Source organism: Amblyraja radiata, chromosome 40 (genome assembly GCF_010909765.2).
Source record: "Amblyraja radiata isolate CabotCenter1 chromosome 40, sAmbRad1.1.pri, whole genome shotgun sequence".
Classification (NCBI taxonomy): Eukaryota; Metazoa; Chordata; class Chondrichthyes; order Rajiformes; family Rajidae; genus Amblyraja; species Amblyraja radiata.
This window is the reverse complement of record NC_045995.1, coordinates 1,780,050-1,794,500: the sequence shown is the minus strand read 5'-3', so window position 1 is coordinate 1,794,500 and position 14,451 is coordinate 1,780,050. Positions and strand designations below refer to the sequence as shown.

General features: G+C 52.4%; 1 protein-coding gene across 1 annotated transcript in view; it reads right to left on the bottom strand.

Annotated features, from left to right (window-relative positions):
- LOC116967621 (alpha-2-macroglobulin-like) overlaps positions 1–14,451 on the bottom strand; it is a 77,973-nt gene that overhangs the window by 21,987 nt on the left and 41,535 nt on the right. Inside the window, exons 11-12 of the mRNA XM_033014226.1 lie at positions 6,833–6,994; positions 5,746–5,961 (exon numbers count right to left, since the gene is read on the bottom strand). Of these exons, the coding sequence (XP_032870117.1) occupies positions 5,746–5,961; positions 6,833–6,994 (378 nt within the window). The remainder of the gene's footprint in view (positions 1–5,745; positions 5,962–6,832; positions 6,995–14,451) is intronic.

Genomic DNA, 14,451 nt, shown 5'->3' with positions numbered 1-14,451 from the left:
ATAAGTATTGATAAAGGTAAAGGGAAGGAGCAAGCAGGAGAGGTCACCAATGTCTCCAGAATAAGATGGTACAGGAAGTTTAGAAAGGGATAAGATGGGGACCAGTTTGAAAAGAGGGGTGGTGAATACAGAACTGAAGGTGTTATATCTAAATGCAGGCAGTCTAAGAAACAAGGTGGATGAGCTCATAGCGCAGTTACAAATGGCAGGTATGATGTTGTTGCCATCGCAGAGTCGTGGGCGAAAGAGGATCAGAGCTGGGAGCTGAACATCCACGGATACACATCCTATTGAAAAGACAGGCAGGTGGGCATAGGGGGTGGGGTGGCTCTGTTAGTGAGGAATGAAATCCAATCTTTGGCAAGAAATGACATAGGATGAGAAGATGAGGAATCCTTGTGGGTAGAGTTAAGAAATTGTAAGGGTTAAAAGACCGTGATAGGAGTTATAGACAGGCCCTCAAATGGTAGTCAGGGTGTAGGGTACATATTACATCAGGAAATTGAAAAAGCGTGTAAGAAAGGCAATGTTACAGTGGTCGAGAGATTTCAATGTGCAGGTAGGCTGGGAAAATCAGGTTGGGATTTTTCCAGCCTAAGAGAAGGCTGTTGTAGAATTCCGAGGAGATGGCTTCTTAGAGCAGCTCATGGTCAAGCCCACTAGGGAAAAGGCAATTCTGGATTTGGTGTTGTGTAATGAACCAGATTTAATTAAGTTCAAGTTCAAGTACTATTGAGGAAGCAGGGACAGGTTGCGAGAGGGGGCGGAGAAGTGCAGGGCTGCCAACTCTCACGCATTTGGCCAAATTCTCACGCTCTCAGGCTGATCACAAATTTCTCACGCTCTGTTGTGAAAAATGTTGTGATCAACGAGAATTTCAAAACTCATATCCACTGCATAGGCTGAGGGTGTTGGAGAACGGGGGCTGAGGGAGGGATGGAAGCAGAAGCAGCGGCGGTGGAGAAATGCGGACAGGTAGCAGGGACTGGCGAGTGTTTGGCGGGGCTGGCGACTCTTTGCGGGGCTGGCGAGTGTTTGCTGGGACTGACGGGTGTTTGCCGGGGTTGGCGAGTGTTTGCCGGGCTGGCGAGTCACTGGCTGCAGCTCCGGCCATGGAGCAGCCTCAGTGCAAGAGTCCCTGGCCGTCGGAGGCGTCGGAAGCATTGCGCCGTTGCCATGAGATTGTCTGTGCCGAATTCACCCAGGTGACCGGCATGGATCAGGCTGCGGTTCGGTGCATCCTGGAGGACCGGGCAGTGAATGAGTGTCACCAGTGCAGCAAGTAAGGCCATGTTCTGCTCCCGGCGGCAGTCGGAATTTAAGGATTTGAGGGAAGCGGCTGACATGAGCGAGGCAGGCGAGAGGCAAGAGAGCGATACATGGACCGTGGAACCGAAGTGGAGGGGGGGCCCACTTTTTTGGCTAGACATGTTCCAATATCTCCGGCTTTAGACGAGGCGCTGCTGTGCTCTGTGCAACCTGGTTGTGGGTGCTTGGGAGCCCAGGCAGAGGGAGGGAGGGAGGGATGGAAGCAGAAGCATCGGCGGCAGATGCAGACGGGCTGGCCAGTCAGCTCCGGCCGTGGAGCAGCCTAAGTGCAAGAGTCCCAGGCCGTCAGAGGCGTCGGACGCGTTGCGCCGCTGCCGTGAGAGTCTCTGTGCCGAATTCGCTCTGGTGACCGGCATGGACCAGGCTGTGGCTCGTTGCATCCTGGAAGACAACCCGTGGCTGCTGGAAGTAGGTACCAAGCACTAGGTAGAAGCGGTGGAAGATAGTGGTCTTCAAATGGGAGTGGTTGGAGAGAGCTTGCCTGCTAGATTTTCACTTACTGTGACTGCAGGAAAAATGTTCCCGATGTTGGGGGAGTCCAGAACGAGGGGCCACACACAGTTTAAGAATAAGGGGTCGGCTATATAGGACCGAGATGACGACAAACTTTCTTCATCCAGAGAGTTATGAATCTCTGCCACAGAAGGCAGCTGGATATTTTCAAGATAGTTACATTTAGCTATTGGGGCTACTTGTTACGGAGGAGTTATGAGGAGTTACAATGAGGTACTACTTGAAGAAGAACCCCGCTCATGCGCATTCGCGTCAATCTTCAAAGCAGCGGTGTGAAATCACAGATTACAGCAATTGAAGTAACATAGTAGATCAGAGAAGACTATAACTACCAGATTACCTTTATGAGGGTTGGGAGCTGAAGGCACGTAGTCCCTCATCGTAACTCCTCATAAAGTAAAGATCAAACTTCAAACTGGTAAGTTCTTGTTTAATCTTACTATTTTACTTTGTAGTCACACGAGTGACTATGTGAAGATTTCAAAGCTCTGTGATTTCATGCCGTGATAAACGAGTCTACCCAACCACAACTGCTTTATTGATAAATGAGGGAAAAACATTCATAATGCATACAGTCATGACATTGATTTAAACATGCTGATGCTGTTAATGAACTAATAATCATAGTTACACCTCCCGGGTGGAACTATAAATAAATAAAACGTAAAATAGAGTTGACAAATACCTTTGGTCTGGCATTGGGTTATTATAAAATGTTTGGAAAACCCGTTCGTTTTTTACCATGCTGCAGCCGTTAGGGTGTGATCCAACGGAACATCAATAACCCTTGCTGCCGATGTTGCAGCAGCCCTGGTGCAGTGAGATCTGGAATCAGTATCTACTCCTGCATAGATCAACCCCGTTTTATGCCTGGAAATAGTCTGACCGGATACGTTTTATAACTTTTTTTTGGGGGGGGTTTTGTGTTATAACAAGCATAGCAAGTTCAGAGCCTTGAAAAGCTCTTTGTGACCTTAACATATAGTTGTATATGTGTGCCCTCACATAGCCAAAGGTCCCTGGGTATGCCTTGAACTATTCTGAGACCCGACACCCCTTCTGCTGTGCTTAAGTAATCATTAACATAAAATATTATATTTTATTTACAGATGTAATCATCCTGTCCCTTCGCAATATGTAGCGACTGAACCTGTTGCGCTAAAGCAGTGCCAGTAGGATAACTACCTTATAAGAGCCATCAAGGATGTAACATATATCTTGTTATTGTACTTTGCATTTCGGAAAAGTCCCAGCTGAGAGGAAGACAGCAAAATATTGAAAATATTGGGGGTGAAAATGACTTCAGGACAGTTTGTTAAGAAAATGAAGGAAATGGTAACAGAATACATACAGCTAAGTGAGTATAATTTTATGAATGAGAAATTGTGTTCAACCAATTAATTACTTCTTTGACAAAATAACTAGCATGTTAGATAACAAGGAAGCCAATGCATGTAGCAAATTTTGTTATTTCGTGAAGTGCCCCATAAAAGATTACCACATTAGATAACCGCCAGTGGACTTGAACGTAATAGGTTAAGTCCAGGGGGTCAGATATGTGGCTTTATGTGTGGGTCAGATATATTGTCAGTGGAGAGGGGCTAGGAGCAAGGCCAAGTGTGCATCCAGAGTCAAGGTCTGGAATATTACTAGGTGTGCAGTCAAAGCTGGGACAATGGGAGTGTTCAGCACTGGGAACCTAAGCAGGTAAGCAGCTATGGTCGGAGTAGAACAGGGGGCCAGGTGTAAGGCTGGACTCATGGTCAGGAATGCAACTGGAGTCAGGGTCAGGAGTAATACCAGTTGTGTAGTGAGACCCAGGTTGGTCAACATGGGCCAAGTGCTTGATTATAATGTGATATCTATACATGAATACACTAAGATCATTCATATGCTGCACCTGTTGATCAGAGCCTGGCTCTACTGTGGTATGTAATTAGTAATGTAATTTAGCCTAACCTTATTCATAGCTAATCCAATTTAAAGCATAAATATTGCATTCAAGTGTAAATTAAAACTCGCTACAGTATGCACCAGATTGCACAATTTCAAGCTGAAAAATGCAAAAGCTCTGTACCCCTCCCACACCCTCGGGCTTGGTCTCTCGCAATTTCTCACTCCCAATTCTCACCCAATGTTGGCATCCCTGGACGTGGCAGATGGAATACTGCGGATAAAAGTGTGAACATGCATTTTTATAGAAGGAATAAAGGCATGGTCCATTTTCTGAAGGAGGAGATGATTCATGAATTGGAGCTGCAAAGGGATTTGGGAGTGCTTGTACGGGATTTTCAAAAGTAAATTTGTAGGTTGAATCAGTATTAAGGAAAACAAATGCAATGCTAGCATTTATTTAGTAGGGACTATAATATAAAACCAAAGATGTAATGCTAAGGCTTTATCAGGTGCTTGTGAGGCAGCATTTGGAATATTGGTAGCAGTTACTTGAAGGATGTGCTGGCGTTAGAGAGGGTCCGAAGGTGGTTTACGAGAATGATCCCAGGGATGATTGGGTTAACGTATGAGATCTGTTTGATGGCTCTGGCCTGTACTCACTGGAGTTTAGAAGAATGAGGGGGGGGGGGGGGGGGTGGGGGAATCTCATTGAAACTGACCAAACTGCGAAAGGTCTAGATAGTGGATGTGGAGAGGATGTTTCAGCTAGCGAGAGAGTCTAGAACTAGAGTGTCTTGCCTCAAAATAAAAGGACGTATCTTTAGAATGGAGCTGAGGAGGAATTTATTTTACGAGAGGGCGGTGAATCGGTGTGATTCTCTGCCACAGGCGACTCTGGAGCCCGATATTTAGTGTTTTTAGTGGCGATTGACACGTTCTTGATATTAGTAAGGCTATCAAAGGTTACGGGGACAAGGCAGGAGAATGGGGTTGAGAGGGGTAAATAGATCAACTATGATTGAATGGAGGAGTGGACTCAATGGGCCGAATAACCTGCTACTGCTCCAATGTCTCTGGTCTTCCCGCCCCCTGCCTCTGCAGTTTCAAACTGGTTGTTGAGGACCGGGAGTGGTGCGGAGATCAGCATCATCCATAATAATAATAATAATAATAATAAATACTTTATTGATCCCCTCAGGGAAATTCAGATGTCCAGAAGCTCCCAACCAACAAACCCACAGATTCAAAACGAACGCAGACAGAAAATACATAGAATACAATGTGGACACTACCTGAGAGCAATAAATACTTAAAAAGACCAATAATTAACAGTTAAAAATTAATAATTGCAAAATGCATCCCCCTACAGCCTAGCGGTCCGAATTATAAAATCTAATGGCTGCAGGGGTGAAGGATCTCCTGAACCGCTCCGTTCTACAGGGCAGGGAGAGGAGCCGGTTGTTGTTCCGAGTGCTCTTTTGACTCTCCAGAATTATATGGAGGGGATGCCCGGGATTTTTCAGGATGACCTGCACCTTGTGCCTCATACGCCTCTCAAGCACCTCCATCCCAGAGTCTACTCTCCCCTCCAGCACTGAGCTAGCTCGTTTAACCAGTTTGACCAGCTTCCTATTGTTTTTTGCACTAATGCTGTTGCCCCAGCAGACAACAGCGTAGAAAATAACGCTTGCAACCACTGTGTTGTAAAACATGTGCAGCATATCATTACACACATTGAAGGATTTGAGCCTTCTGAGGAAAAAGAGTCTGCTCTGGCCTTTGATGATGATAGGGGTGGTTAGAGGGGCCGAGCGGCCGGCTGCTTCATGCGTGTACATGGGAGGGCCGTGGGCTGAGGGAGGGATGGTGGTGAATGAGGGACGAGGTCCGGTGGGGGTAAGGGAGAGACCGGGGGGGGTGAGAGAGGGAGGACGGGTGGGCGGCACAACGTCGGGGGGGGGGGGTGGGAGAACATTCCGGCGGATCCGGCATTTCAGGTCAACTCACCAGCTGGAAGAGGTGGAGGTGGAGAGGAGCTCCCTGCGGAAGGTTCTGGAACACATAAGTGACGGGCAGGTCCAGCTGGGAATCGCACGGCATCTCGCTGCCGACCTTCCCGATGGAGATGAAGCTGCCCGACCTGGAGTAGAAGGGTTTGATGGAATGGCGGGCGGGAACGTGTCTGGCTGAATAGTGTTCGTTAGGGAGCAGCTGGTAAATAGCCTGTGGGGAGCAGATGGAGACATTAGCCCTGAACTGCCCGGAGAGGAGAGAGAACTTACCCGGGAGTGGGCAGCACAATGTAGCCCAGAGGGAGAGAGGAGGGGAGGGGTTGGAGGGAGAGAGAGGGAGAGGGGGAGAGAGAGAGGGAGAGAGGGAGAGAGGGGGAGGGAGGGAGAGAGAGAGAGGGGGAGGGTAGGTGAGAGGGAGGGAGGGGGAGAGGGAGGGAGGGAGAGAGAGAGAGGGAGAGGGAGAGAAGGAGAGAGAGAGGGGGAGGGAGGGAGAGGGAGAGAGAGAGGGAGAGGGAGAGAGAGAGGAGGGAGGGAGGGAGAGAGAAGGGATGAGAGGGGAGAGAGAGAGGGAGGAGAGGAGAGGAGAGAGAGGAGGGAGGGAGAGAGAGAGGGGAGGGAGGGAGAGAGAGAGAGAGGGAGGGAGGGGAGCAGAGAGAGGGAGAGGAGAGAGAGGGGAGGGGGGGGGAGAGAGGGAGGGAGAGAGAGAGAGAGAGAGAGAGAGGGGGGGGGGGGGAGAGGGAGAGGGAGAGAGAGAGAGAGAGGGGGAGGGAGGGAGAGAGAGAGGGGGTTGGAGGGAGAGAGAGAGGGAGGGAGGGAGAGAGAGAGAGGGGAGGGAGGTAGAAAGGGAGGAGGATGGAGAAAGAGTAAGGAGAGGGGATAGGATGGAGAGGGTTGAGGGGGAGGGGCAGAGAGAGAGGAAGGGAGTTAGAGAGAAAGGGAGGGAGAGAGGGAGGTTGAGGGACAGTGAGTGAGGGAGTGAGAGAGATAGTAGTGAGAGAGTGATAGTGAGAGATGGAAAGATGGAGTGATAGCGAGAGAGAATATGTGGCTGCCCTTGCAGACGGACCCTAGTCCAGACTCACCATGAGTTGCACAGGCTGCATCTCCCAGGTGGAGGTGTTGAAGGTGAACGTGGCCAATCCTCTCTCGTCCGCAACAACCTGCTGTGCTCCCGGATATTGGGAATTGAACAAATATATCCGTGCGTTTGCAAACGGGCGGCCGGTGACATATTTCACCTTCACCTGTGGATCAGACGAGAGAAATCTGATGCAGCTTCTGACAAGGAGTCGTTACAAGCAGAATGGTGACTGTCGGAGTTTCCCCTGTACCTCCCGTGTAGGGGTGTATCTCACCGTGTGTGTCACACCCCGTGTGTGCGCGTGTGTATCACACCGTGTGTATCACACTGTGTGTGTGTGTGTGTGTGTCACTCTGTGTTTGTGTGTGTATCACCCCCCCCCGTGTGTGTGTGTGTATGTGTGTGTATCACACCGTGTGTGTGTGTGTGTGTGCGTGTGTATTGTATTGTATTGTATTGTATTGTATTCAAATTTATTGTCATTGTCTCAGTTAGAGACAACGAAATGAATTTCCCTTACAGGCAGTATCATAAAAATAAAAATAAATAAATAATAATAAATAATAAAACATATTAAAAATAAAATAGAATTTAAAAAAAAGCACAAACACTGAAAGTCCACGACACAACATAACACAGTGGCACCAAGGTGAGGAAGGCACCATAGTCCAGCCAGCCTCCCCTCCGTTCTTCCCAGATGTTCACTCGTGGTCGAGGCCTTCCTAGCACCCGCAGTCGCCGCCCCGGGTGGCCCGATGTTCAGGCCCTCACGCCGGGCTGGTGGAACGCCGACGCCGAACCCCGACGGCGAACATCCTCCTCCTCAGCGGTCCGGACCTCCTGAACAGCCGTCTCCCACAGCCGGAGTCCGCAGCTCTCGTGTCCGCAGCTCCCAAGTCTGCAGCTCCCGTGTCCGCAGCTCCCGAGTCGGGCAGAGTCGCAGGACCCCGCGCTGTCCATCAGCGCCGCCCGCGTTGGGAGCTCCGCAAACCGCAGCTCCATGATGTCGGTGCAGCAGGTCCAGCACTCCGGGCTCCAGACGGCGACCCCCCGGTAAGGCATCGCCAGCCTCGCGATGTTACAGCGCTGTCCCGCCGCTGCTGGAGCTCTGGTCGCAGGAAAGTCCGCGCCAATCCAGTAGGTAGGCCGCTGGTGGGGGGGGGGGGGGGCGACTCGAATAAAAGTTGCGTCTTCACCAGGAAGCGGCTGAAGGACGGTATCCCCCGCACCGTACCCTCTTCCCCCACATCAAAACACAAAAAAAACACAAAAAAAACACACTTTTACATAACTAAATAAACAAAAAAACAAAAAGATACCGGGCTGTAGGTGGAAGCAGCTGGCACCAGCGCCACCGGAAGTACAACACCGTGTGTGCGCGTGTGTATCACACCGTGTGTGCGCATGTGTTTCGCATCGTGCGTGTGTGTGTGTGTGTGTGTGTCTGTGTGTGTATCACACCGCGTGTGTGTGTAAGAAAGGCGGGAGAGAGAAAACAGGGAATTATAGACCAGCTATCCTGACATTGGTGGTGGGGAAGATGCTGGAGTCAATCATAAAAGATGAAATAGCCAAAATTTAGATAGCAGTAACAGTATCGGTCCGAGTCAGACTGAATTTACGAAGGGGAAATCATGCTTGACTAAACTTCTGGAATTTTTTGAGATTGTAAGGAGGAAAATGGACAAGTGAGAGCCAGTGGATGCACTGAACCTGGACTTTCAGAAAGCATTTTATAAGGTCCCACATAGGAGATTAGTGGGCAAAATTAGGGCACATGGTATTGGGGGTAGAGTGCTGACATGGATAGAAAATTGATTGGCAGACAGGAACCAAAGAGTAGGGATTAACGGGTCCCTTTTAGAATGACAGGCAGTGACTAGTGGGGTACCGCAAGGCTCGGTGCTGGGACCGCAGCTGTTTACATCAATGATTTAGATGAAGGGATTCAAAGTAACATTAGCAAACTTGTAGGTGACACAAAGCTGGGTGGTAAAGGAGGATGCTATGAGAATGCAGGGTGGACAGTTTGGGTGAGTGGGCATTTGCATAGCAGATGCAGTTTAATGTGGATAAATGTGAGGTTATCCTCTTTAGTAGCAAAAACAGGAAGGCAGATTATTATCTAAATTATGTCAAGTTGGGAAAGGGGGAAGTACAACGGGATCTGGGGGTCCTTGTTCTTCAGTCAATGAAAGTAAGCATGCAGGTGCAGCCGGCAGTGAAGAAATCAAATGGCATGTTGGCCTTTATAACACAAGGAATCGAAAATAGGAGCAAAGAGGTCCTTCTGCAGTTGTACAGAGCCCTAGTGAGACCACACCTGGAGTATTGTGTGCAATTTTGGTCCCCTAATAAGAGGAAGGACATTCTTGCTATTGAGGGAGTGCAGCGTAGGTTCACAAGGTTAATTCCCGGGATGGCGGGACTGTCATATTCTGTGAGAATGGAGCGGCTGGGATTGTATACTCTGGAATTTAGATGGATGAGGGGGATCTTATTGAAACATATAAGATTATTAAGTGTTTGGACAAGCTAGAGGCAGGAAACATGTTCCCGATGTTGGGGAAGTCCAGAACCAAGGGCCACAGTTTAAGAATAAGGGGTAAGGCATTTAGAAAGGAGATGAGGAAACTCTTTTTTGCACAGAGAGTTGTGAGTCTGTGGAATTCTCTGCTAGGTGGATGCCGGTTCTCTGGATGCTTTCAAGAGAGAGCTAGATAGGGCTCTTAAAGATAGCGGAGTCAGGGGATTTGGGGAGAAGGCAGGTACGGGGTACTGATTGTGGATGATCAGCCATAATCACATTGAATGGCGGTGCTGGCTCGAAGGGCCGAATGGCCTACAGCGATTAGCTGGGAAATACTAGCTATTTACAATATATACTAGACCAAGTGCAGATCCGTTGGGTCTGTTCCCCAAACGTGCAGTTGTGGGGGGGGGAGGTGGCATGCAGCGTCACACACACTAACTAACCCCCCCACCCCGCACTCACGCTAATTACCCCCCTTGATATTATATTAATATCATTAATTTGCTCCTTTTACCCCATAACCACCCTATCTACTGACGCATAGCCCCCAACTTGCAGTCACATCTAGAGAGGGGGGGGGGGGGGGGCGGGGGTAGAGAGTGAGGGCAGAGAGAGAAGGGGCAGAGACAGAGAGAGAGACAGAGACACAGAGAGAGGGGCAAGAGGGAGAGGGGGGTGGAGAGGAGGAGAAGAGGGAGGGTGGGTGAGGGGGGAAAGGTGGGGGAGGAGGGGAGGAGAGAGATGGTGAGAGTGAGGGGGAGAGAGAGGGTGTGCTGAGAGGGGGGTGAGGTGGGGAGCAGGGAGGGGGGAGGGGGGAGGGAAGAGGGTAGGGGGTGTGGAGGGGAGGGGGTTTAGGGGAGGGAGGGAGGTTGAGGGAGGAGATGGAGGGGAGGGGAGAGAGAGAGAGGGGGAGGGGGGAGCAGAGAGGGGGGAGAGAGAGGATGTGCTGAGAGGGGAGGGGGAGGTGGGGAGCAGGGAGGGGATGGAGGGTGAAGGAAGGGGTGTGGAGGGGAGGGGGGGAGAGGAGGAGGGGGCGGGAGGAGAGGGGGGAGGAGAGGAGAGAGGGGAGGAGAGGAGAGGGGGCGAGAGAGGAGGGGGAGAGAGGAGAGGGGGGAAGAGAGGAGGGGGGAAGAGAGGAGAGGGGGGAGGAGAGGAGAGGGGGAATGAGAGGAGAAGGGAGGAGAGGAGAAGGGGGGGGAAGAGGAGGAGAGGGGGGAAGAGGAGAGAGGGGGAGAAGAGGAGAGAGGGGGCGCAGAGGAGAGAGGGGAGAGGCGAGGGGAGAGAGGAGAGGGGGGAGCCAAGATAGAGGGGGGAGAGAGGACGAGAGGAGAGGGGGAGAAGGAGAGAGAGAGGGGGGGATGAGAGGAAGGGGGGGGAGAGGAGAGGGGAGAGAGAGGAGAGGGGGGGAGAGAGGAGGGGGGAGAGAGGAGAGGGGGGGCGGGGAGAGGAGAGGGGGGAGAGAGGAGGGGGAGAGAGGAGAGGAGAGAGGAGAGGTGAGGGGGGGGGGAAGAGGAGAGGGGGGGATGAGGAGAGAGGGGGAGAGGGGAGAGGAGAGGGGGGAGCGGGAGAGGGGGGGAGAGGAGCGGCGAGGGGGGGGGAGAGGAGAGGGGGGGGGGAGAGAGACGAGGAGAGGAGAGCAGGAGAGAGGAGAGAGGAGGAGAGGAAGAGAGGAGAGAGGAGAGAGGAGAGAGGAGAGAGGAGAGAGGGGGGAGAGGAGAGGGGGGGAGAGGATGATGGGGAGAGGAGAGGGGGAAAGAGGAGGGGGGGAGAGGAGAGAGGGGGGAGTTGAGAGAGGGGGGGGAGAGGAGAGGAGGGGAGAGGAGAGGGGGGGAGAGGAGAGGGGGGAGAGGAGAGGAGGGGAGAGGAGAGGGAGGGAGAGGAGGTGGGGGGAGGAGAGGGGGGGAGAGGAGAGGGGGGGAGAGGAGACGGGGGGAGAGGAGAGGAGGGGGGGAGAGGAGAGGAGGGGAGAGGAGAGGGGGGACAGGAGGTGGGGGGAGGAGAGGGGGGTAGAGGAGAGGGGGGAGAGGAGAGGGGGGGGGGGAGAGGAGAGGGGGGGAGAGGAGAGGGGGGGGAGAGGAGGGGGGGGGACAGGGAGGGGGGCGGGTGGAGGGAAGAGGGTAGGGGGTGTGGAGGGGAGGGGGTTTAGGGGAGGGAGGGAGGGTGGGAGAGGGGATGAGGGGAGGGAGAGAGAGGGGGAGGGGGAGGAGAGAGGGGGAAGGGGGAGAGAGGGGGAAGGGGGAGAGAGGGTGTGCTGAGGGGAGGGGGAGAGGTGGGGAGCAGGGAGGGAGGGTGGAAGGAAGGGGGTAGGGATGTGTGGAGGGGAGAGGAGAGGGGGAGAGGAGAGGGGGGAGAGGAGGGGGGAGAGGAGAGGGGGGGGAGAGAGGAGGGGGGGAGTGGAAGATGGGGGGATGAGGAGAGGGGGGAAGAGAGGGAGGGGAGGGGGAGAGAGGAGAAGGGGGGAGGGAAGGAGAGGAGGGGGGGGAGGAGAGGAGGAGGGAGAGGGGGGAGAGGGAGAGAGGGGGGGAGAGGAGAGGCGGGGATAGGAGAGGGGGGGAGGAGGAGAGGGAAGAGAGTGAGGAGAGAGAGCGGATGAGAGAGAGAGGAGAGAGGAGAGAGGAGAGGAGAGAGGGGGGAGAGGAAGAGGGGGGGGAGAGGATGATGGGGAGAGGAGAGGGAAGGAAAGAGGAGGGGGGGGAGAGGGGAGAGGGGGGAGGGAGAGGAGAGGGGGGGGAGAGGAGAGGAGGGGAGAGGAGAGGGGGGGAGAGAGAGGGGGGAGAGAGAGGGGGAGAGGAGGGGGGGAGAGAGAGGGGGGGGAGAGAGGGGGGAGGGGGAGAGGGGGGGAGAGAGGGGGGGGAGAGAGGGGGGGAGAGAGGGGGGGAGAGAGGGGGGGAGAGAGGGGGGGAGAGGATAGAGGGGGGGTGAGAGGAGAGGGGGGGAGAGGAGAGGGGGGAGAGGAGAGGGGGGAGGAGAGGAGAGGGGGAGGAGAGGAGGGGGAGAGGAGAGGAGGGGGCGAGGAGAGGGGGGAGGAGAGGGAGGGGGAGAGGAGAGGAGGGGGGAGGAGAGGAGGGGGGAGAGAGGAGGGAGGGGGGAGAGGAGAGGAGGGGGGAGAGGAGAGGGGGGGGAGGAGAGGGGGGGAGAGGAGAGGAGAGGGGGGGTGGGGAGAGGGGAGGGGAGAGGTGGGGAGAGAGAGGAAGGGAGAGAGAGAGAGAAAGGGAGAGAGACAGCGGGGAAGAGAGAGAGAGAAGGAGAGAGGGATAGGGAGAGAGATGTGGGAGAGAGATGTGGGGAGAGAGAGGAGGGGGGAGAGAGAGTGCCTTTTTACTTCAACCCAAACCCCTCAAACAACCATTTGCAGGCAGTGCTTTTTTACTTCAAACATAGTCCCTCCCCTCCCTCCAGCAGGGGCAGCAGAGAGAATGGTGAATTTTTTAAAAACATTAATTTATCTCCGATTTTTCATCGATGGGAAAAATACTCTGGTCCAGGAAGGCAGACGCGGGCTCTGACCAAGGTGGCCAAAAATGACGGCCGTAGGTGGCGGCGTTCTCTCGGAAATCGCAGCACAGTGGGCCAAAAGTGGTCAAGATCGGAGTTTTAGTAATATAGATTAATGATCTGGATGAGGGAATTGAATGCAACATCTCCAAGTTTGCAGATGACACGAAGCTGGGGGGCAGTGTTAGCTGTGAGGAGGATGCTAGGAGGCTGCAAGGTGACTTGGATAGGTTAGGTAAGTGGGCAAATGCATGGCAGATGCAGTATAATGTGGATAAATGTGAGGTTATCCACTTTGGTGGCAAACACAGTAAAGTAGACTTTTATCTGAATGGTGGCCGATTGGAAAAAGGGGAGATGCAACGAGACTTGGGTGTCATGGTACACCAGTCATTGAAAGTAGGCATGCAGGTGCAGCAGGCAGTGAAGAAAGCGAATGGTATGTTAGCATTCATAGCAAAAGGATTTGAGTATAAGAGCAGGGAGGTTCTGCTGCAGTTGTACAGGGTCTTGGTGAGACCACACCTGGAGTATTGCGTACAGTTTTGGTCTCCTAATCTGAGGAAAGACATTCTTGCCATAGAGGGAGCACAGAGAAGGCTCACCAGACTGATTCCTGGGATGTCAGGACTTTCATATGAAGAAAGACTGGATAGACTCAGCTTGTACTCGCCAGAATTTAGAAGATTGAGGGGGGAATCTTATAGAAACGTACAAAATTCTTGTTGGACAGGCTAGATGCAGGAAGATTATTCCCGATGTTGGGGAAGTCCAGAACAAGGATAAGGATAAAGGGGAAGACTTGTAGAACCGAGATGAGACAATCATTTTTCTACACAGAGTGGTGAATCTGTGGAATTATCTGCCACAGAAGGTAGTTGAGGCCAGTTCATTGGCTATATTTAAGAGGGAGTTAGATGTGACCCTTGTGACTAAAGGTATCAGGGGGTATGGAGAGAAGGCAGGTACAGGATACTGAGTTGGATGTTCAGCCATGATCATCTTGGATGGCGGTGCAGGCTCGAAGGGCCGAATGGCCTACTCCTGCACCTATTTTCTATGTTTCCTGCACCTATTGTCTATTGCTTGTGTGTGCAGCATGTGTGTGTATCATGTGTATGTGTGTGTGGGAAGTGTCACTCTGTACCTCCCCGTTTAGGGGTGTACCACAATGTGTGTGTGTATCACACTGTGTGCATGTGGGTGTGTGTGTGTGTGTATCACGCTGTGTGCATGTGTGTGTGTGTGTATCACGCTGTGTGCGTTTTTGTGTGTGTATCACACTGTGTCTGTGCGTGTGTGTGTGCATGTGTGTGTGTGGGAAATGTCACTCTGCACCTCCCCGTGTAGGGGTGTACCACACCGTGTGTGTGTGTGTGTGTATCACAGTGTGTGTGTGTGTGTGAAGTGTCACTTTGTACCTCCCCGTGTAGGGGTGTACCACACCGTGTGTGTGTGTGTATAATAACTTTATTTATTTATAATAACTTTATTTATAAAGCACTTTAAACAACTACAGTATCACAATGTGTGTGTGTGTGTGTGTGTGCGTGCACATGTGTGTGTATCACACTGTGTGTTTGTGTGTGTAT